We start from the raw sequence: 24,875 nt of genomic DNA, 5'->3' as shown, positions 1-24,875 counted from the left end.
ACTAGTTATTTCTCACTTCATGGAGATAATATGAAAAAAAAAAACCTTTTTGTTTAAGCCACAGGTGTCAAACATGCGGCCCGGGGGCCAAATCTGGCCCACCAAAGGGTCCAGTCCGGCCCTTGGGATGAATTTGTGAAATGCACAAATTACACTAAGATATTAACAGTCCTTTTAGTTCAGGTTGCACTTTCAGACTAATACAATCTCAAGTGGGTCAGACCAGTAAAATACTATCATGCTAACATATAAATAATGACAACTCCAATTTTTTCTCTTTGTAAATGTAAATATTTAAATGCATTTACACTAAAACAAAGTATAATTTCGCAAAAAATGTGAATAACCTGAACAAATATGAACAACCTGAAATGCCTTGAGTTTTTTTTTTCAATTTTAACAATATTCTGCCTGTTATTAAATGTTTTGTGTATTTGTAGATCCACTGTGATCTATAAGTTATAATGTACATGTGTAAATGATAAAATGAGGCAGAATATTATTAAAATTACACTTTTTTTTTTTCAATTTATTCATCATGTTATTCACATCTTTTGAAAGGATAGTTTGTAGATGTAAACCTTCTCATAATGTAAATTTACTTTTTCCGCTAGAGAAAAGTTTGGAGTTGACATTATTTATATATTATTATGTTATTATTTTACTGGTTCGGCCCACTTCAGATCAAATTTAGCTGAAAGTGGCCCCTGAACTAAAATGAGTTTGACACCCCTGGTTTAAGCAAACTGTTAATTACAGTCTAATAACAAATAGCAATTGATTTACTCTCAAACATGTTACTACAGATCAGGTTTATCAAGGACAGCAAAGTTGTCTGATATGCAACTAAAACAACAAAACCCATGAATATACAAGAGAATAGCTGTAGAATAACTTTCCACTGTAGGGACCACTATGCATGAAAGGGTTAAACATCTACAACAGGAAACACATCAATGTAGTAGTAATAGTTGACAGTGACCAAATTACTCCATTATGACTATGTTTGCTTTTCATATTTTAAGGATATTTGGCTGATTATACTTAAGAAATTTTAGTTAAGTGTGGTTTTTGTGCTGAATTTGCACTATTTTCAAGTGTGGTGTTAGCTGTTTTATTATGAGGAAAGAAATGCTGCTTCCAAAGAACACACAGATCATGTTTTTCTCTTAGTCTTTCACCCGTCATTGAATTTTTCACCACATAAAGGGTGTTTTGGTGAAGCTAATGTACTGCTCGGGTATATGTTAGTCTTAGCGGTAACCTGGACAATAACCAGAAATCCTTGTCTTTTTTTAGACCCTGAATGGGTTAACCTGGATGGCTTTGCTGTGCTGGGCGGTGCACCTGTCAGCAACTCAGCAGGTAAACCTGATCTCAAGGCATCTTTACCAACAACACATGGGAGAGGATACGTCTGCCTCAACAGATTTACATGTAAAACTCTCCAATCCTACAAAAGCGGTTCACTGAAATGATCTGCTGTCATCACGGATAGAAAATGAATCACCGATTTTAATGCGGTGATCATTCACACTTCTATGTCTTGGGGCGACAGTCTCTTTTTCCTTCATTCCCGCTCTTGTTCTGTTGGATCGGCAGGGAAAACACTCGCTTGTCTCTGACTCATAGATTCCCCTTCTGTTCAGCCAGGTATGTTTTTCTTGTGGGTGATCCAAATTTAACATGTTTTTAAGAACGCATACCATGTTAATTATTACATATTAGTCTGTCACTACTTTCAGCAGACTTTAAAATGAAAGGAAATTAGTCAGACATAGAGACCCAGGTGGAACTGCTTTCACCATTTTAGCTTTATTATAAATAGAAAGAGAATGGAGGCTGTTTATAATGGCTGACATGATTGGTTGTTAACAGAAAATAAATGTGACCAATTTTAACAGTCAAATTGCCCAGGTTAATCATAATCATTTATAAACAAGTGTCCAAAACCCCCCACTATTTAGAAAAATGCCTTAGATTTGGACAAACAAGAAATTATAAGTCTGACCCTGACTCTACAGATGTAAGAGTAATGTAAATACACTGAAAATGAAAGGATAGGTTTGATAAATTAGTCAACACAGACACTGGTCAACTGTTACTATTATTTTTTTTTTTTTAGAAATTGTCTGCCTGAGTGTTATTACATATATGTATTGATTTATGTACATTTAGACAATAGATTTAGAAAGAACCTGAAAAATTAATTCATTGTAATATGCAGACAGTGTTTTGAAATTAATCTGGTAACTCTGTTTTTTTCAAGTAAAACCCATTCTCTCATTAGTTCTCAGAATTTCACTTAAAAAAAAAAAAAAAAAAAATTAAAACAGTCTCACAACATATTACACAGGAAATCATTGATACAAAGTACACTGTTCTCTTTTTTTTTGGGAAAAAAAAAAAAAAAAAAAACGGTGTCAGTATTGCTCACAGAAAGAAAGAAAGAAAGAAAGAAAGAAAGAAAGAAAAGAAAGAGAAGTAATTTGCAAATCTTTTTTTGCATAAATATCGTCATGTAAATATAGACTTTCCAGTACAAAACATAACAGAGGAGTAATTTGTGAAAATCAATGCTTTTCATTGTCATCCTGCATTTGCAGAACAATAACATGAATAGTGACAAAGATTATACATGTAATCAAACATACTTACATTTACTTACACACACTCACATTTATCTACATGTATAAATGATTGTGGGCATGTCCATGAAACACACACATGCAAAACAAAAAAAGGAGTAATATAAATAAAGTAAATAAGTAAGTAAATTGCTTGTACACATAACCAACCACACCTCTAGAAAATAAGACAAGGAAAATTATATATATATATATATATATATATATATATATATATATATATATATATATATATATAAAGTATACACATATAATAATAATATTAATAATCATAATTAAAAAAAAAAAAAAAAAGGTTGAAAGAGCCTAACAGTGTACATGTACATTTAGTATTTGGGTAATCAAGTATAAAAGATAACTATGACCATAAGAGTAGCACAGTAAAAAAAAAAAAAAAAAAAAAAAAAAAAAACCTTGAGGAAAGAGAGTTAGCGCCATCTTCTATGAGAATTTCACATTTTAACCAACGACTGTACCTAACTACAGCCAGTCAGCACTTGTGACTCCATTTTTCTTTATGAGTGACTCAAACTACTTTTATTCTGGAGACATTTTCCTTGTAGACCAGTGTAATAATTTCCTAAATCTTTTGAGTGACAGTGAAAAGCAAATTGTAGGGTTTTGAAAAATACCAGACTTAACTTTTACATTATAATCCACACATGATGGGGTGTGTTGGCTTTCAAGCAGGTGAAAACCCCTGGGATCAATCACCTGTTTCTCTTCTTCATGTGTCTACCACATATAGACACACACATCTTCATACTGCTCTTCTGGATCTCTATCTCTTCTCTCCAAACCACTTGAATTATCATGGCTTTGCGTCGTGGCAGGAAAACTGGAGAAACCCATTTAAATTCCTCATAGAAAGGATCAGAACCAGCAGCTGAACTCAGGACCTGAGGCAGCGTTGTTAACCACTGAACCACCACGCTGCTCTGCAATTTCACTTGTAGGCTATTTGCTTAAGGCGAAACTGCTCTGGAGACACAACTAATCATATTTGTTGAGCTAAACCTCAAATAGTTAAGCCAGAAAACTGCTGTGTTTGTGGCCAAGTAATGTTAGATTACAGCTCGGAGAGAAGGAAGATGTAGCAAATGTTATGCCCAGCACACATCGCAGCGATGGAAAGATCGACTAAAAATCTTACTATCATAGTAATTCCCAGAGTGTGGGTCATAATGTGGGTTGAAAGTCCTCCAAATGGACTTGTTTACAGTCTAGTCTTATGAATCTTATTATACACAATCGAAACGTACATTAACTAAAATGAACCATAAAGACCCAAACATCCATCACCGACCAAAAGCATCTACTGATCTAAACTGTTTACTACCTGCTGATCCACTAATCCAATCAATAATAATTGGTGTAAAATACAGTTTTTCATCTTTTCATGGTCATCAGATATGACCCATTTGGATGTCAGAGGATCTGTAGTGAACGTGGAAACACCGTCATCTTCTACAACATTGATTCACCAGTAAAACCCATGGAGTTTGATAAATGATAGTGGATGGAGTTTTATGTTCAGTTAATGATAAATTTTGCTGAAAAAGTCACATTTTTCTCAGTTTTCTCTGTTTTTGTCATAATAACCCTCAACTTTAATCTGAGGCTTTTATGAACATCTACACGGTCAGTGAATTAAATACAGGAAAATACCAGATTTTCACTTAAAAATGCAAAATACAGAGTGTAATATTAGAAAAAGTTGTGATAAATCACTTAAGAATGGTCAAAAACAGAGAGAAAAACTAATTTCGGAACTGCCACAAAATTAACTCTGGGTCTTTATGGGTTAAAAATCAGTGTACCTGATTTAGACAAGATCAGATTTTTTTCTTCCAGTGGTCAGATATGACCCATTTGGACGTTCAGAGGCTCTGTAGTGAACGTGGAAACACCGTCATCTTCTACAACATTGATTCACCAGTAAAACGAATGGAGTTGGATCAATGACAGTGGATGGAGATGGTTGTTTTCTGCTCAACTAATGACATATTTTATTGAAAAAGTCACTTTTTTGTTCAGTTTCCTCTGTTTTTGATATAATAACCCTTAACTTTAATCTGAGCTTTTGTTAACATCTACATGATCAGTGAATTAAATATAACAAAATACAAGATTTTCACTGAAACAATGCAAAACACAGAGGATAATATTACAATGAATGGTGATAAATCACTTCAGGAAGGGTACATTTAGGGGAAAAAGTCATATGGGATCTGCCACAAAAGTAGCACTGGGTCTTTATGGGTTAAAATAGGTCAGCATCACAAGGGGAAAGCTTATGTCGAAATTATATTACCATAGTGTGAAATGTAGAGGAAGACACAAATTTATTTAAGAAGTCTGCAAAACATTAGATGACAAATGAGTTGTCTTTGTCGATAAAGCACCGCTTCGAATTTGTACTCATGACTTCATGTAATTTTTCACCTATTTGCTAATATTTATGTCATCACATTAATGTTAATGTTCCAATGAGGTGATTGTAGCTCATCCTGTTTATACCTATTATAAAGTCTTTTCTCATATTATCTGCTGACCTTAAACAGCAATAACACATTTGGTTTTGATCAGCCAACTTCTTATTTTCCTTATTTTCTTCTTCCTCTCCTTTTCTCTCTGGAAAACTGTCACAGTGCATAGTTTGGCCCAGGTCACCACGCCACGGACCACTAAACCATTGACTCCACAGTACTTACTGCCAGATCCTGTCTGTCTTTTCCTGGAAGCTCATAGTCCGAGGTGCTACGAGGCTGAGTTCCAAACAGACAGACAAACCACTGCTACAGCACTGAGACCCACCTCAGAGAATTCAGACTACACTGTAAGACCGGATGAGTTGAGTTTACTTAAAAAAAATTGAGAAAACCGGTTGCCTTAAAAAAATGTAAGTAATTAGTAATGAAAACTTGAGTGTATTAAACTTAAATGCTTGATTTGAATGGAATTGCTATTTTAAGTCCAACACACTAAATGCCAAGTTAATTTAACTTACAGTTTATTGCAATGCCAATCGTTTTGTATAATCATTAGACTTAATAGTTGTCAGTTCATTGTACTCAATTCTAACTTGACTTACACTGAAATCTTTTCCAATATAGATTGCTTTGTATAATTATTCAACAGAACATATTGTAGCATGGATGGAAGTTTAGCAGGGAGTTAGGTCAGAGTAAGTAGCCAGTACAGGAAGGGCTTTTGCTTTGGCAAGGCATTAAGATTTAAATTGGATAAAACTGATTGTACATGAATAGGAAACCCATTGTTCGGCCTATGGCTCTCACTCATGGTGCAGCTCTACGTAAATACAAAAACAAACACAAAAAGGCCAATAAACACTGCCATACACACATTAAGTCAAAATTAACACTAACTCCACAACCCCGCTGAACCCCTGCACATAAAAATAACACATTTTCAACAACATGCCCAATACCCACGATGCAACGCAGAGATTAAAAGGTGTAGTCATGACTAAAACTTAGTGATTTAAATCCATTCAGCTTAAACTTTTTTGTACTTTTGACTGTCTACAAATTAGTAGAAAATACCTAACATTTTGTAGTGATGTAAGAAAACTTAAATCATTGGAGTACATTGTAATTAAAGCATTTTAGTAAATACAAAGTCCGGGCTTACAGTGTATACGATGAACAAAGTCATTGCTGTCGGGTAATGCCTCCCTCCTCAAAACTGGATGTAAGAAACATGGCTTTAATCCACCTGCTTATACGCATATCCACATTTTAAATCCAATCAGCTAAATGTTGCATAAACATAAACTCATAGGTTTTGCCTTCCAGTAAGAAAATGCTCTCCCTCCAGCAATTTTATCTACAAACCAGTCTCAGTTGCAGGAAGCATTAACTGAACTAATTATTTAACTTAATCTGAACATTTCTGGAGCCTATAATCATAACACTGGAAAGTAAATGTTTTCCTATAATTTTCATTTCAATACAACAATTCTATCACTGTGAGTAGTCAGTGCAGATGAATAATATATCCACATTGGTAAAGCAACACATGTTATGAATTACGTCTTACAAGACTATTCATTCATTCATTCGTTTGTTTATTTCAGGCATTTACAGAATACATGCAAATTCAAAATTCCAAAATCCTTCATCTACACTCGAAAAGGAGTGGGAAGAAGAAAAACTTATTTAATCCCACCCCCATTCTCATCATCAAATAACAACATAATAACGTTTTAAATACTCACTCCTGTCCTTTGACTTAGAGCCAGAACAATGAACAAAATAAGCCTAATACCAAATTAGAATGAATGCATTTGACAGTATTTACATTATATAAACAAAATGTGTGTGAAAAATAGAAACAAAGTACATTCCTGGTGGTATTACCACGGGTAACAGTTTATTTATTTATTCAGTTTCAATTATTTATTTTTCTTCTGGCTGTTTTGCACTGACAATAAAATTCTGATGTGCCGTTAACTGTCACCACTCTATTATACAGTCACAGAAAAAAATATTAGACCACCCTTGTTTTCTTCATTTTGTTATTCATTTTAATGCCTGGAGCAACTAAACGTACATTTGTTTGGACAAAAATAATGATAACAACAAAAATAGCTCTTAAGAGTTTAATTTCAGAGCCATTTTCCATGTTTTTCTTGACAATAACCAAATTCACTTCAGTTCTTACATCAACATCTATGGCATTGTACTGACAAAAACAGTGCTTTTAGGCATTCCATGTTTTGTTTTCTGTCTGTTTTAGCCACATGATACACACAGGAGTTAGTTCTTGATTGCATAACCATTGTTTTTGATGACTTTTGATGGTCTAATAATTTTTTCCGCAACTGTAATTCTTCTCAATGTTAAGTTGTGGCATCACTTCCTACTTCCGGGTCCTAACCTGCTCATTTCTTTGTATTCAGTGTGCTGTAGTAAAGTGTCCCTGAGTCTATAAAACACATCCAGTTGTCATTCTACCACTTTCCATGTAATGATAAAGAGCAAAGGAAGTGGGTGAGGCTGATAAGTAAAGTTATAAGTCTTAATAAAAGGAGAAAAACGTGAAGTTTGGCACATTACTTCACTGACTTTAGTTCCCACTGAATCTGCCTAAGCAGCTCTTTATTTATTACCGTGATAAAAAAATGAGGATTTTACGAGGCGTTTCACATCCTCATACTTTGGCAGTGCTGTCCACATGAGGGGAAGGTGAATTAAGTTATGATTTCATAAAGTGACATCTGCTGTAAAACTGATAAGGAACCTGTTAAGCCCTGGACCTGTTGTTTCCAGGCAGAATCATTTCAATGTAACACAAAACAACAGAATAGCCAGTAGCAGAAGCTTCATTCATATAAATTATGATTAGAAAACAGCAATGGTAAGACACAATTTGTAATCATCTCTTCATAATGCGACCTTTGTTTTTACTCTTCTTTGTCTTGTTCAGTGAGTTTTATAAGTAGAGGAATAATCCTTGCACTGTTGGAATATTGAATGTTGTTCACAGGTTTTACTGGTGAATCAATGTTGTAGAACACAGGTGTCAAACATGCGGCCCGGGGGCCAAATCTGGCCTGCCAAAGGGTCCAATTTGGCCCCTGGGATGAATTTGTGAAATGCAAAAATTACACTGAAGATATGAACAATCAAGGATGTTAGAATCATTTTAGGTCAATTCAATCTCAAGTGGGTCAGACCAGCAAAATACTATCATAATAACCTATAAATAATAATGAAAACTACAAATTTTTCTCTTTGTTGTGTAAAAAAAAAAAAAGTAAAATTACACAAAAATGTTTACATTTACAGAGTAGCCTTTTACAAAAAATGTGAATAACCTGAAATTTCTTAAGGGAAGTCTGTGGAGTTTTAACAATATTCTGCCTGTTATTAAATGTTGTGTGTATTTGTAGATCCACTGTGATCTGTAAGTTGTGATGCACATGTATAAATGATAAACTAAGGCTTAATATTGTTAAAATTGCACTTATTTTTCTTAAGACTTTTCAGGTTCATATTTGTTCATGTTATATTCAAGGACAGTTCGTAGATGTAAACATTTTCATTATGGAATTTGACTTTTTTCACTCAAAAACAGAGAAGAAAACTTTGGAGTTGACATTATTTATAAGTTCTTATCCTATTATTTAAATTATTTTACTGGTCCGGCCCACTTTAGATCATATTAGGCTGAATGTGGCCCCTGAACTAAAATGAGTTTGACACCCCTGTTGTCGAAGATGATTCTACGGAACCTCTGGATGTCCAAATGGGTCATATCTGATGACCATGAAAAGATAAAGAAGTGTATTTTACACCAATTATTTACATAATTATGTATTGATAGGATTAGCGGATCAACAGGTATTAATCTATATTATTTAGATCAGTAGATGGTTTTGGACGCTGGTTGATGTTTGGGTCTTTGTAGGTTTATTAGTGTGACTAAAGTTTAGAAGAAACCTAAGGAGATGCTAGAAAGTGGGAGATGATGTATAAAACTTACAGAAACTAAAACAGTATCAACTAGAAAAGCACTCGGAGAGCGCAGACCTCTGTGGAGGCAGATCACCCCCCCACCCCCCTCCCCCATTTGTTCCTTGAGCCAGTATCAACATTTCCGGAAAATTTCATCCAAATCCATCCATAACTTTTTGAGTTTTCTTGCTAACAGACAAACAGACAAACAAACCCCGATGAAAACATTACCTCCGCCATTCCTTGGCAGAGGTAACTATCAATCCAAGAAGGATTACAGATGTGCAAACAGTAACGATGGGAATAAATGGAGAATAATCTAGAGAATTAAAGTCTGAACACTGTCAATGTTCCTTCCATCCAAAAGAATGAAATCCACTCAGCTGTGCTGGCAGGATGGACGTTGACAGACTTATAGACCACACTAATTGTTGCATTCCAAGTCTCCCTGAACATAAAAACACATTAATTTTCCTGTACACTTGCATCATCAGTGTTTTCCATTGCACAAACAGTGTTACAGTATAAGTTGGAGTGTGAAGGCCATTTAGTAGCACCAAAAATCTACATTTTTTAGGTGTGGTGTCCTCCCATAGAAGGTTACTTTTGCTTGGCCCACCTTGTCTGTTCAGTGCAAGAGGGGAAACTCTGGATCATGGTATTATTTTAACCTCAGTCACTGTAAATTTGGTTCAACCTCTCCAATATATCAGCTGCCTTGTCAGTTCTCACTCAGCTGTGGATGCGTCTATGGGAAACAGGGAAGAAACTTTTCATCTGACAGTGATTATGACAAATGAATGATTGAGGGATAGAAGGCGGAGAGGAAATAAAGAAAACCAAAGTATGGGAGGGACAGAAGGGTTTTTGTTAGATTGCCAGTGCTATCGCTCAGTGCTGCAGCCAGATGGGGAAGATGTGGGGGATTGTCTGGCTGTCTGAATCAGTGTCTGAGCTCTGGTCCAAGGAGTCAGCATTAGGGTGGGATTAAAGCAGGACGCAGGACAACAGAAGTTGAACAGATGACGGGACATGTTGTATTTCCATGGCATGTCTCTTTTGTGACAACTGGGCATGTTTACAGTCACTGCTGGATCAAAGTGACTTGTAATTATTTCTCACTGTGCGAACGTGTCACGAACAAAGCAATTAATGTTCAGTGATTTTCCATGGCAGTCAGATTGTCAACACAAGCCAAAACCCAGATCAGGATCAGGATAGAACACACAGAAATGAACTAATCACCTCGGAACACCTATTATTATTCAACAGTGGGGTCATAATGTTAAAATAAAATTCAGTGACTTCATGTTTTCTTTGTCATCCTGCCACAGGTCCAGCCAGGTCGCCACAAACATCAGTCAGAAATGAACCGTCTGTGCAAAGGGCCACCAGAGTAAACAGAACAGCTCATCCGTCAGGCGTGTCCAACACCAGGACACATCGGAGGCCACCTCAGTCCTCTTCGGGTCCCAGGCAGCCTGAGAAACTGGTGGCACGAACACCACGACTGGACAGAAGACGACAACACTATACTAAGCCTCAGTCGGACCAGAGGAACCGTCATAGTCCTAAACTAAGTAAGAGGACACAAGTTGTCACATTTGGACTCTAGATAACCTCCAGATTTCAGTCTATTATGATGCTGAGGAAGTTTTCTTTGTATTTTTGAGTGGAAACTGCTTATAGTGATCAAAAGACTCATTCTTACGCAAAAGCTGCATCAGTAATTCCAATATCGTAATCAAGTGGTGTCCTTACATTGTTAATTTTGGTCTTTTTATATCAAAAAATATAAGGAAAACTTGAAAATTTCCCTAGCTTTATTTTTGTTAAACTTAACTGATTTGATATTTAGCGACCTGAAGTTGGAGCAATAGACACATTGAAATAATAGAAGGGAAAAAGTTGTTTTCTCTTAATGACAGATAGTGAAACTGAGGCACTGACATGCAACAGGAAATCTTAAAGGTAGGGTAGGAGATCTTGGAAAAACGGTTTGAGCTAGCTACGTTTTGAAAATACACAATTCAAAAGTCCAAACCCCTTTCTTCAGACTTCCCCCCGAAGCCACACCTCCAGAGTACTGGATTGTATTCACAGAGAGGGGAGGGGGGAGGGACAAATGGCAGTTGAGTTTGATAGACATGTCACCATTCAATCATTTCGATGGGCTGATTAAAATGATTGGATGGTGTTCTTTCAGTCCTGCCCATTCCACAGGTGACTAAAATTTAGTATTTTTGTGTTAGAGCATTTAATTAACTGGTTGCAATCGGGGTGTGAAGGGGATTTTAAGCAATATAGTAAAAAAAAATGCTCCAGGAACACATCTCCTACCCTACCTTTAATGTTTTACATGGTGTCCATTGTTTTAGGGTTATTAAAAATTTGAAAATACAAAGACACCATTGCCAACCTCCAACATAGTATGTTATGGGCATTCCTGATGTTATTGTACTTGTAAACAGCACAATATTGACTTAGGCCAGGGGTGTCAAACTCATTTTAGTTCAGGGGTTACATTCAGCCCAATTTGATCTCAAGCAGGCCAGACCAGTAAAATAATAACAGTGAAAAAAGTAAAATTCAATAACATCTACAAAGTTTCCTTAAAAATTTGAATAACATGAACAACTTGAATTGTCTTGAGAAAAACAAGTGCAATTTTAACAATATTATGCCTCGGTTTATCAGTTTATCATTCACACATGTACATTACCATTACATAAAACATTTAGTAACAGGCAGAATTTTGATAAAATTGCATTTACTTTTCTTAAGACATTTCCGTTTGTTCATATTTCTTCAAGTTACTCACATTTTTTGTACAAGTATAGTTTGGTAATGTAAACATTTTCATGTAATTGTACTTTTTTACACCAACAAAAACACAAAGAGAGAATTTGGGGTTGTCATTATTTATAGGTTATTATGAGAATATTTTACTGGTCTGACCCACCAGAAATCTAATTAGACTGTATGTGTATGTGGAACCTGAATTAAAATGATTTTGACACCATTGATTGTTAATATTTTCAGTGTAATTTTTGCATTTCATAAATTCACCCCGTGGGCCGGAATGGATCCTTTGGCGGGCCGGATTTGGTCCCCGGGCCACATGTTTGACACCTGTGACTTAGGCTATAATGTAGTTATTCAGTTATTAGTGCTGTAATGTTATATAATATAATTAAACTATGCACAATGCAGTTATTTGATATCAATAGGCGACACGGTGGTGCAGTGGATAGCACTCATGCCTCACAGCAAGAAGGTCTTGGGTTTGATTCTAAACCCCAACCCCATTTTGTGTGGAGTGCATGTTCTCGTGGGATCTGTCCAGGTGCTCCGGCTTCCTCCCACCATCCAAAAACATGCACTGATAGGTTAATCGGTAAATCTAATTTGCCCATAGGTGTGAATGTGAGAGTGGTTGTTTGTCTCTATATGTTCAGCCCTACGATGAACTGGCGACATGTCCAGGGTGTACCCCGCCTTTGCCCCTATGGAGCTGGGATAGGCTCCAAATGACCCCCGTGACCCCAGTGAGGATGAAGCGGGTTCAGAAAATGAATGAATGAATATCAATAGCATAGTAATAGCTGTGCTTTTTCAATAAATAACAAGTCTGTCCCTTTTATTCTATGTATTCCTTATTTATTACATCTATTACCATTGATTGGGACTTGCATGAGAAATACACTGAGAGATTAATGATCATTTTGACTTGGAGAGACATGATCAATATAAGCATTTTCCACTATACTGAAGTTGGATTTACAAGAATCATAATGACTACTGTAGAACAGTGCAGAAATAATAAAAGAACTGCAACCTTACAACATTACTTTGCGATATCATCTGACCTGCTTCTCATATTCAATACATGTATAAATGTACAGATGTTGTTTGTGCTATGGTTAGTATCCGTAGTGTAAAACCCCGTGCCTGGTATCCCTTTCTGTTCATAGCATCTGAGTCCGTTCATGTGGTGTCACTGCAGGCACAGAAAGCCCTGGGCCAGAGTACACCACACAGTAGAGCCGCTGCAGCCAAAACCACCATACCAGGTACCCTCTACACTAAGTCCTGTATTTATGACCACATGAAGGTTCTTATAGTTGGTCTCATGGTCCAGTATTCACAAATCAGTCAATATTGCAGGTTTTTCACAGTGTTTTTAATTGAGAAAACCATGCTAGATGTATTTGTTTGTCTTTGTTTCTGCTTATGGTCCAGAACCACCAGAGTATGAGGCTCGGGACATCAGTGTGAGGGTCATGTCTCCGCAGTCAGTCCTCATTTCCTGGATTGACCCCGCTGTTGAGATGGGGAAAGTTGAACCCGCCGCCACTGCATCCAGGTGAGAACATAAACCTGTATAATAAGAGAAAGAAGGAACGCTACTATCATCCTAGCATGACTTTTCATCATCACTGGGAATTTTTCTGCTCTGAACTCAGATCCTACACCGTGAAGTACAGGGAGAAGGGTGAGTCTGCACGATGGGAGTACAAGGACAGCACCCAGAGAAGGATGATGATTGACAGCCTGTCTGCTGACGGCATGTATGAGTTCTCTGTCAGAATCTCTCAGGGAGAAAATCATGGGAAATGGAGTGTTTCTGTCTTTCAGAGGACCCCTGAGTCAGGTATGTGTTGCCAATGCCTGCTGAGAATTTTTTTTATAAGAATGTGCTTTCATAGATCCCTAGATATCCTAGGTATGAGCATAGTAGAAGATTTAAAGAACCAGAGATTCCACTGCAAAAACAGCCCTGCTAGAAAGACATCAAATATTCTTAAATAAAACCAAATTGTCTTGTATTAGGCAAAAAAAAAAAAAAAATGGTGTGGCTGGATTTCTCTGAAATACCATAATGGGCCTGGAGAAAAATAAGTAAATTTAAGCAATTTAAGTAAGTGGGACTTATCAGCAACAAAATCTCAGTTATATAAGACAGACTTAATATTCCTTAAGTGAGAAGTCTGGAAATACTCTTAAAATAAGGAAAGCAATCTTGTTCCTCTGAGTAGACATCACATAGACCTTTGTTTTTCCTTGTTTCTGGTTAAATTTAGCCTGATATTTACTGGAATATTGTATTGAGACAAAGTTAGATGTATTTTCTTAAACTTAGATTCATCCATTAAAGCCTGATCAGCTGTCAGCCACCAGCAACAAAGTATCTACTGATCTAAAATGTTCAATAGCTTTTGAATGACTAATCCTGTTGTTATATCAAAATACTCCAGGTAAAATGCAATTTTCCAACATTTCAGTGACATCAGATATGACCCATTTGGACGTTCAGAGGCTCCATTGTGAAGACGGAAACACTGTGATGTTCTGCTTTTATGAACATGTACAAAGTCAATAAATTAAACAAAAATAAAATATCAGATTTTTCATCAAACCAAGAGGATGGAAAAGAAAACAATGATAAATCTCTGAGGCAAAATTAGATGCAGAGAAATTCTAACTACTTCTAGGTTCTTAAAGGTTAAGGAAAGATAAACTTGACAAGATTAATTTTCCTTTTTAGAAAAAAATTGACAAATTTCCTAGACAGCGTTTTTTAGTTCCCTCAAATTCCTTTTGTTCGGGGTAAATTTTACAAAATACATTTAGATTTTTAATGAGTCAGTGCAACTGAGATGTGACTAATAAGTAATTATGAAGTAGTTTTAATTTGTGAGCATCTTTTAATAATGCTGAATGAAAACTGGTGATATATAATACAGAGAATCGGATTTTCCATTACAAATATTTTTGCAGAATGGAATTCAGTCTTGCATAATCCTTTCTCTGAGCTCCTTCCTTTCCTTCATACCATACTGATCACATTTGGTGCCTATTACTCCCTGATATTTGATTCTAGTTTTGGCCGCAGCTCCGTCATGATTGCAGCTTTTATACTGTGTCACAGTCGCTCCTGAGCTGTGGTTCACTGGAATGTCTGCATTTACTGCCTGGCTCACAGCTCCTATCTCCATCTGAACTTCCATAGAAGATCTCAAGGGGAGATTCCTGAAAATGTATGGCAGCAGGATTTTCCTCAGTTGAAGTCTTCTGGCACAAACGTCTTCAGTGTTTTTACATGCTCTAAGCAGCAATTTCCTCACCCTGTTCTCTCTTTTAGCTGCTTCTGGTTTCTTTCCTGCCACTCCTCTTTTCACTCCTGCCTTTCAACTCACTTGAGCTTTCCGTTTTTTTTCTAGCACCATCTGGGCCGCCAGAAAACTTTGAGGTCAAGCCGCTGCGAGGAAAAGGAACTGCCGTCATAGCAACATGGGATGAACCTGAAGAGCCAAATGGAAGGATAAGAGGTCAGATCCAGATGATTTAAATCTTGAACCAGTGCCTTGGTTTGACGGCAGAATGACTGGTGGATATTTTTTTTAGAAATCATACAGTATTAAATAACCCTCAGATGACAATCAGGTCGGTGTGAATGTACAAAATCTTCACTACAGTTGTGTTTTTCTTTGCCTTTTACAGAGTACATTCTATCTTATGCTCCTGCTATGAAGCCATTTGGAATGAAAACTGTGACATATCGTGGGAGCATCACATCGGCCACAATAGATGGCCTCACACCTGGAGACCGGTATATTTTTAAGATCAGAGCCACCAACAGGAGGGGACAGGGACCACAGAGCAAGGCCTTCAGCGTGGCCATGCCAGGATGTAAGTCCATCTGACTTTGTATCAGTGAATGACTTCTCAGCATTTCTGATGGCTGGAAATGACCTGTTTTTCTCTAGTAAAATGTATTTAACCCAGCGTGACCTTTGTGATAGATCCCAAATGATTTCTTTTCTCCCTATTTAGCCTGTTTTAAGTGATTTATCATTATTTATTGCAGTGTTTTTCAACCTTGGGGTCGAGATCCCACATGGGGTCACCTGGAATTTAAATGGGGTCGCCTGAAATGTCTAGTAATTGATGAATTTTTTTTTTTTTTTTAATTAAAAAAAACTTACTAATAAAAAATATATGGTGAGTTGAGAGAGACAGTCACAATACATAAAAGACATGACAAACTGTGAAGCTGAAACTGAAGCACTGTGGTACTGTTTATCTTTCAAATGTTCATTGTGGTCAGTTTCAGATGCTGCCGCTCTTTCATAATTCATAGTTTGAGTTATTGTTTGTTCAGTATTAATTGTCAGCCTTGTAAATCCAAGCCTGACTGACTGCACATATCCTGACCGAGGAAAATAAAATTCTCACTTTGTGCAGTAATCTACACCTGGCTTTTCTGCCTCTGTCCAAAATAATATTCATTATATAGACTAAATTTCATCTAAAATGAACATTTATTTGCAACATTGTATAGCAAACTATTACATGATCAAAAACAAATTAATTTTAGCAAAAAAAAAAGTCTGTTTTGAATGTCTGGGGTCTCCAGAAATTTGTGAAGTTAAAATGGGGTCACAAGCCAAAAAAATTTAGGAACCACTGATTTATTGTAATAAAAGGTATTTTGTATTTTAGTGAATTGCAGTGAAAATCATGTGTTTTCTTATATTTGATTTACTGATCATGTAGATGGTAATAAAAACTCAGGTTAAAGTTGGGGGTTGTTATATCCAAAACAGGGAAAACTGAAGAAAAACAGACTTTTTCAACAAACTCTATCATTATCTGAATATAAACCTAGTGTGTCCATCTACTGTCATTGATCCCGCTCCATGGGTTTTACTGGTGAATCAATGTTGTAGAAGATGACGGTGTTTCCACATTCACTACGGAGCCTCTGAATGTCCAAATAGGTCAAATCTGATGACCGTGAAAAGATGAAAAACTGCATTTTACACCAATTATTTACACGGATTGACAGGATTAGAGGATCAACAGGTGTTAAACCGTTTATATCTATGATGGTTTTGGTCAACAGTGGATGTTTGGGTCTTTATGGGTTAAAAACGCTTGACAAAATAAAAAAAAAAAAAAAAAAAAAAAAAAAGCAAACATAAAAAAAATTCTTGTTCAAAATGTGCTGGAGGAATGTTCATACATATCAAAGGTCCAAACGTACATGTAGTGACTCAACAGCTGCACCTCTCATTGATGCTGAGGGTTAGCAATGTTTAATTGTTATTAACCTTTTTCACTATGTCTCACCCTCAGTGGCTTCTGGTACAAATCAAACTTGGGTGGAGTGGAAAAAGACAATATCAACACTGCAACAGCGCATTGTAAATTCATCTGCGCCGCCAAACTTTGATGTGTCAATCAGTTGATATTCTCCATCCATTGACATCCGCCATCTGGTTTTGCTCTTTGACAAATCTCTGCCTGCTGTTTTAGTGTTTGCAGTATTTAGTTTAATGCTCATATAAGCTATGCAGTGTCAGAGTGAAATCCCTGCACAGCTGCTGTCATTAACAGCAGTCTATGTTTATTATGTCAAGTGACTTTGTGACGTAGATTTTTATCACTAGAGCGCAGCAGCTTGAAAAAGGCTTCGAAGTAACACCTAGTTAACATGTAGTCCTCATATCCCCGTGTAGACTTATGTTGCAAATTCGCCTCAATATTCCACTGTTGTAATGATTCACCGCTCAAAACTCTACGTGAATGTACATATGTTATCTGGTTATGTATGATCACTGACATTCATGGATTAACCCATAAAGACCCAAACAGCCACCGACGACCAAAACCATCTGCTTGTCTAAAATGTTTAATACCTGTTGATCCATTAATCCTATCAATACATGTAAATAATTGGTGTAAAAAATGCAGTTTGTCGTCTTTTCATGGTCAACAGATATGACCCATTTGGACATTCACAGGCTCCGTAGTTACCGTGGAAACACCGTCATCTTCTACAACATTGACTCACCTGTAAAACCCATGAAGTTGGATCAATGACAGTGGATGGAGACACTGGGTTTACATTCAGTTAATGATATATTTTGCTGAAAAAGTCACACTTTCTTCATCTTCATCAACTTTAATCTGAGCTTTTATAAACATCTACATGATCAGTCAATTCAATTTTGGGAAAATACCTGATTTTCATTGAAAAAATTTAAAATACAGAGGATCATATTGTAATAAACAGTGATATATCCCTTAAGAAAAGTCAAATATAGAGAAAAATTCATTTGGGAACTGCCGCAAAATTAGCGCTGGGTCTTTATGGGTTAATTTCAACACCCTGTTTCTGTAAAGGTGTTATTAATTTCATGACATTCTACAGATTTTTGGATCATTTTTGTTTTGTTTGGATTGTTAACTGGAATAACTGCAGCATCAATAAAATAATCTACGTACCTGAGGCTGGAAAAATAGTTCAATTACTATTATGTCAATTATGCCAAATGTCCCCAGTTTGCGTCAATCTTACTGTAGGTGCTATATTCAAATTAACAATCTTCACTTTATTTAGATTTTTTTTTTCTACAATTATAAATAAATTTAGACAGTAAGTAAAAAGTAAGTAAATTACTATTTCATAATCAATCTGTTGACAACAGAGACCTGAAAATATCTACATGAAATAGAACAGTATTGTTGTGAATTCAGCTGTATTAAAGGGGTCATATTTTGCTCACCCCACTTTTATTAGTCTTTATTACATTTATTTGAGTATTTCAGGACCCTAGTAGTTCAAAATGTTTGAATTTGAACCCTCCAGGTGCTGCAAAGCTATCTTTACATTCATTTTGGCAAAAATCAAGTGGATTTTTATAACCCGTTTTAATTCCTGCTTAATTGTTGCGTCTATAACTAGTTGTGTCACGTCACTTGGACATATAAGGTCAAGACTTCTGACGAACATTTCTCAGAGAAACGGCACAGAGCACGGTCAACAACCTGGAGGGGGTGGGCTGTGAAGTGGCTCATTTGCATTTAAAGGGCCAGCGCTCAAAACAACCTTTCTGGTGTCATTACTCAGAAATAGGGTTGAAGATGGACCTGTGGAGTTGAATTAATGAAGAATTCAGACCCAAGCATAGCATTTACAGTTTATGTAGACCACAGGGAAATGTTTTAAAATGCATAATTCCATTTAAAAAAGCAAAATATGACCACTTTAAAACACAAACCCTGGTCATTGTATATTTCATTTAGAACATTTTTCTCTCCTGCCAGCCAGCAGAGGTGCCTCATCGTTCTCAAAAAACACAGACAGCAGCAGAAGTTCTCAGACTCCTTCCAAACAAGATACTGACCATGAGGAATCTGACCTCGAGCTGACAGAAGTACCAACAGAACCAACTACAACTACTCCACGACCTCCGTCCCACCCCGTCAACAGGCGGGTGCGCCCACTTTCCCAGTCACGCTCATATCATAGCATCTTCTCATCAGTCAGGGGTTCGGTCAGGAATGGAGGCGGCAGAAGTTCATTCAGAGACAGAGAAAAAGATAAGGAAGAGGAAGAGGAGGAAAAGCCACCACCGACTACACCACCGACTACGCCAGCTCCAGTGGAAGAGACGACGACTATGGAGGTGATAATAGAAGCAAAAGAGCCCGACAACGATGTCTCGCCTGAGTTTGATGAGGAGGAATTCAGGCCCCTGACGACTGAAACCCCGAGCCTCAAAGTTGTGACTCCTTCTCCAACAAAACCTGCTAGTCGTCCCAAACCACCACCAAGAAGGCCTGTCAAGATCAGGATTCACCAAAGACCAGGATCTAAGACTTCCTCTGATTCTTCATCTTCTGCCTCTTCTAATCCATCCACTTCTTCTGATTCCTCATCTTCTTCTAATCCATCCACTTCTTCTGGTTCCTCTTCTTCTAATCCATCCATGTCTTCTGGTTCCTCCTCTTCCTCTAATCCATCTCGTTCTTCTGGTTCCTCCTCTTCCTCTAATCCATCTTCTTCTTCTGGTTCCTCATTTTCCTCTAATCCATCTTCTTCTTCTGGTTCCTCCTCTTCTTCAAATCCGTCCACTTCTTCTCACTCTTCTTCTTCTAATCCATCAACTTCTTCTGGTTCCTCTTCTTCCTCTAATCCATCCACTTCTTCTCATTCGTCCTCTTCTTCTAATCCATCTAGTTCTTCTCGTTCCTCCTCTTCATCTAATCCATCTACTTCTTCTCGTTCCTCCTCTTCTTTTAATCCATCTAGTTCTTCTGGTTCCTCATCATCCTCTAATCCATCCACTTCTTCCTCTTCATCTTCTTCTTCTTCATCTTCTACAAACCCATCATCCTCTTCACGTATTCAAGAGTCAGCAGCTAAGAGAATAGACTACACAGCTTCCACATACCCAGAGAGTAAAAACACGTATGATACACTGGGTACAACACATAACAAGCCAGTTTTAGAGACCAACGCCACTTCAGTTGGTAGAGGTTCTGGTACAGCAGGGCGCTTAGGTGGCTCAAGAAATGGCTATGGTCGCAGAAATTCTGGAATATTGTTTAGAGGGAATTCAACCCGGAATGGATATAAACCTGGATCAACCTCAGCTGGCACCTCCCATCTAAATTTCCCAAGCAGAAGTCAGAACCACGCGACAGCGAACACACATAGTTCAGCTACAACATCACAATCCACATACCCAAGCAGGACTCAAAACCACGAGACATCAAATATCTTCAACTCTGCAACATCTAGGTCAACCTCAGCAGATGGTTCTAATAGTCAAGTCACATCAGATGCACATTTAGATAAATCGCAGTCTGGGTCACAAAGCCATGCAACTTCAAATACGCACAGTTCAGACACCGACCCGTTCACTTCACAAAGCAGCTCAAAACACCCATCTACTATAAACACATCCGGATCCTCTCAATCAACTTCACATAGAGGATCTCACATCCCAGTGACATCAGAAAACACACAAAATTCACACACATCCCCTGGACAAGATACAGTGTACAAAGAGGGAAACGATGGTAGTAATTACAAAGAAACAGACACAGAGGAAAGTAAAGCTGAGTCTACTTCAAGTTCTCAGCCTTCAGAAAGTGAGAGGAGGGAGGAAAGCAGGTCTGAAAAACCTGCTGCTCCTTCTCGAACCAGAATCAGCTCATCATTAGTTGAGCGATATCCTTGGTTAGCTACTCGCTACCCAGGCAGGTTTGGTCCAGGAAGTAGAGCATCATCTTCCAGACCAGAAGGCAGGACTCCTGTTACTAGGACTTCGTCTTCTATGGGGGCTAGTAGACCCATTTTAAGGGGGACACCAACTAGAGTCTCCGGGGCAACAGGTGCCACCGGACTGTCCACAATACAGGAGACAAATGAAGACTCTAAACCCCTTTCCACAGATGACTCATTAAAAAATGGAGTGGGGGCAGAGTCATTAAAGCCGTCTTTGACTAATCAAAATGTAGCATCTAGTGACACTAGGAAACCAACTACCTCATCTTCTTCTTCTTCTTCTTCTTCAAACTCTGATTCTCATCATTCCAGTGGACACCGAGACTCAGATGAGCCCATCCATACGGGAACAGTTACTGACAATAATAAAAATCATAATAAGAATTATTTTGATGTGGCAAACAGTGGAAAAAATGAGCCCACAGATGCACAGACAAATCCTGTTTTAACGTCAGGTGACTCACACAGAAGCACAGAGGACAATGAAAGTGTGGATACAAGGGAAACTCCATCCAGAACCAGGCCCGGTTCATCTCCTGGAGTCATTCCAATACACCGTCGCCCTAATGGAGGGGTAAACGGGAGGGTGCGCTCCCCTGTACTGGCTAACAGGCAGTTTGGTGGATCTAGGTTTCCCATCAGACCTCAGCCAGCGCAAAACTCAAGACTGGGTTCTTCAGCATCTGAGTACTCTTCTTCCTCATCATCTGACTCCTATGCTTCATCCAGTGTTGCCAATCCAGCGTTGACATCAAATCATGAAACTAGCAATGTCCCTGGTGTGACAAGGACAGGTGGATTAAATGGAGGCAGTTCCCAGCCGACTTCATCATCATCTTCATCATCATCCAGAGACAGCTTAAGAGGCCAAGGAGGTAGGTCTCGCTATCCCATCGTCAGAGGGAAACCCAACAATGGAGGAGGACTAAAGCCTTCAAATGGAAATGGTAACGGTAAAGTACATTGGATAAAACAAAAGTTCTGCCACTTTTACTCAAAAGGTACATTTTACTCACATTGGCTTTGCTTTGATTTTTAGGTAAAAATGGACGACCCAACCTGACAGTAACAAATGATAAAGAGTCTTCTTCCTCTCATGGGGCCAGTAAATCTAATGGCCAGAGGTTCATCACTGGACCAGATGGAACAAAATGGGTAAACTAACTTTAACTAACACTTTGCAGTATATTATTCTCTGCAATACTTGTCAGTTGTAATAAAGAAAGTTATCAACGTTCTAAAATTCAATCTAAAATTAGGCCTTAAAATACTTTAGATCAGGGGTGTTAAATTCGTTTTACTTCAGGGTTCACAATATGATCTCAAGGGGGCGGAGCAGTAAAATAATAGCATCATAACATAAATTATGACAGCTCCAAATTTCTCTTTGTTTTACTGCAAAAAAGTCAAATAAAGTAATGAAAATGTTTACATTTACAAAGTGTCCTCATAGAAAAATGCAAATATCTTGAACAACCATAAACAACCTGAAATTCCTTCTGAAAAGTGCAATTTTAACCTTATTATGCCTCATCTTATCCCTTACACATCTGCAGTACAGTGTAGTGTAGTGGATCTACAAAGGCACAAAAGATTTTGTAACAGGCACAACATTGTCAAAATTTTGGAGTTTGGAATTCAGAGTTGTCATTATTTACAGGACAGTATGCTATTATTTTACTTTAACAATCCCCTTGTGATTATGTTGGGTTGTATGTGGCCCCAGAACTAAAACAAGTTTGACACCCTTGACTGTAAACATCTTAAGTGTCATTTTTGAACCTCACAAATCCATCCCACAGGCTGGATTGGAACCCTTTGTGGGCCGGTGTTGGCCCAGGGGCTGTATATTTGACACCCCTGTTTTACATAAAATTGATTGGATTTAGTCTGCCCAATGCTATACATTAGATTTGTAAAGTCAAATTGCAGGTCATAAACAGATCTCTGAAATAATGCCGCATTTGGATTTGCATCACCATTGTCTGGCTCCATTGCAGTGGAATCTGAAAAAATTATAAGTCCCATTTATAATGGTCTTAAAAAGTCTAAAATCTGACTTTTTGTAACTGAAGAAACCCTGGACTTGTTAAAAATGAGACACTATTTTAAAGCAAAGACTAAGGAACAGCAATGATTTATAACTGCTTATATTTTATCCCTGTTGGACCTACAGTATCTCAGTAATTAGTTTGAAAAGCAAAACATTATTGCAACTTGTAGAACTGATGGCCAAAGATATTAAAATACAGTCTGATTTATGTTGATGTACCTGTTTAAATCAGCTGTTCCCATTCTAAAGTCTGACAGTGAAATAGTAATGAAAGGGAGTATGACTGTACTAAATCTCAGAGGCAACAGAGCTTATCCAAATATAAGATCTATTAGGGTTTCTGTAAAGTTTGTGCACATCTTTCTGTCTCTCCAGCTTGTAGATTTGCAGAGAGGGGTTCTCATGAACTCAGAGGGACAAATTCTCCAGGATTCCCAAGGAAAACCCAAGAGAGTGGTTCTTGGAGAAGATGGGCGAACAATTTTTGGTGATATATTTCAGTCTCTCTAACATACAGATTTCTCATAGACATGACTATATTTACTTTAATATATTCTGATCTTTTGGGTGTGATTCCATCCAGTTGCTCTTATTTGCATTTGCAATCAATAAAGCCAAAAGGAAGCACATGAAATTCAGACCTTTGAACATCACAAAAAGTTTTTATGCTTGGAAGAGATGGAAAAGTTGGCATATTGATAAAAGTTCAACTCTATTAGGTGTAATGGAAAGAGATTTAGCAAATAGTCGCATATATCTACATGTCTCCAATAAACAGAAATAACATATTGGATGTAAAACAGCAATGAAACACCATGGAGTATGAAGAGCTGCAGAGATAAATATTAGACAAGTTTTGGCAAACCATGGAAAAATGTCAAAAACAATGTTATATGATTCAGAGGAGGATTTAGGTGCAGTTTGAGGTTTTACAGTTTGCAACATTTGGATGGAAACCTGCCTATTGTCACACAAATACAGCACAGCTTTGCAATACCTTCCATGTAAATCAGTAAATGCTGAGATCATCGAATGCTAATAATTACCTACAACCTGGGGCACTGTAAAGGGTGGGCTTAACATGACAAATTCATGGAGCCCAGCATTTCCAGGGGGCCCAGTAGATATAGGTTAGAAGTTGTGAAAATTTGGTGTAAGCTCCGCAGTAAAATAGAGGCATAGAAGCTGGGAAGTAGCACATCCAAAGTTAAGTTTTACTTTCGTTTTCACTCCAGTTGCGGTTGTTACAACACTTACGAAATGCACCCCTATATTTGTGGTCCTTATACTATGTACATAACCCCCCACGGTGACATATTTACTGATAATTTATGGTCTGAAGGGCCCGCAATATTCACCTTCCATGGGGTCCCCATGTTGTTGCAGCGCCCCAGCCTACAACTGTATTTATGAAGTTGAACATTATATGCAAATTTTACCATCCTTCTTTTTAGTAACAACTATTACATTATACATTTGGAGGCAAAAGCTCAGAGGTTCACTATGTTAGATGAGTACAATATCAATGTGCATATGTGAAGATTGTGCATCAGTCTGCACTGGACAGGGAGCCAACTGTTTGCAGATGATAACTGAATCTATATTTA

General features: G+C 37.4%; 1 protein-coding gene across 4 annotated transcripts in view; it reads left to right on the top strand.

The window, feature by feature from the left end:
• fndc1 (fibronectin type III domain containing 1) overlaps positions 1-24,875 on the top strand; it is a 78,604-nt gene that overhangs the window by 15,134 nt on the left and 38,595 nt on the right. For 2 of the 4 annotated variants that reach the window (XM_030129215.1, XM_030129212.1), the window contains exons 3-12: positions 1,300-1,365; positions 10,465-10,710; positions 13,105-13,203; positions 13,373-13,496; positions 13,597-13,784; positions 15,355-15,462; positions 15,635-15,823; positions 19,247-22,168; positions 22,255-22,370; positions 23,644-23,755. In XM_030129215.1, coding sequence (XP_029985075.1) covers positions 1,300-1,365; positions 10,465-10,710; positions 13,105-13,203; positions 13,373-13,496; positions 13,597-13,784; positions 15,355-15,462; positions 15,635-15,823; positions 19,247-22,168; positions 22,255-22,370; positions 23,644-23,755 — 4,170 coding nt within the window. The remainder of the gene's footprint in view (positions 1-1,299; positions 1,366-10,464; positions 10,711-13,104; positions 13,204-13,372; positions 13,497-13,596; positions 13,785-15,354; positions 15,463-15,634; positions 15,824-19,246; positions 22,169-22,254; positions 22,371-23,643; positions 23,756-24,875) is intronic. The other 2 variants (XM_030129213.1, XM_030129214.1) reach the window with 2 other exon arrangements.

The sequence above is a fragment of the Sphaeramia orbicularis genome, chromosome 24, assembly GCF_902148855.1.
Source record: "Sphaeramia orbicularis chromosome 24, fSphaOr1.1, whole genome shotgun sequence".
NCBI classification, from domain to species: Eukaryota; Metazoa; Chordata; class Actinopteri; order Kurtiformes; family Apogonidae; genus Sphaeramia; species Sphaeramia orbicularis.
This window is presented reverse-complemented; position numbering and strand designations above follow the sequence as displayed.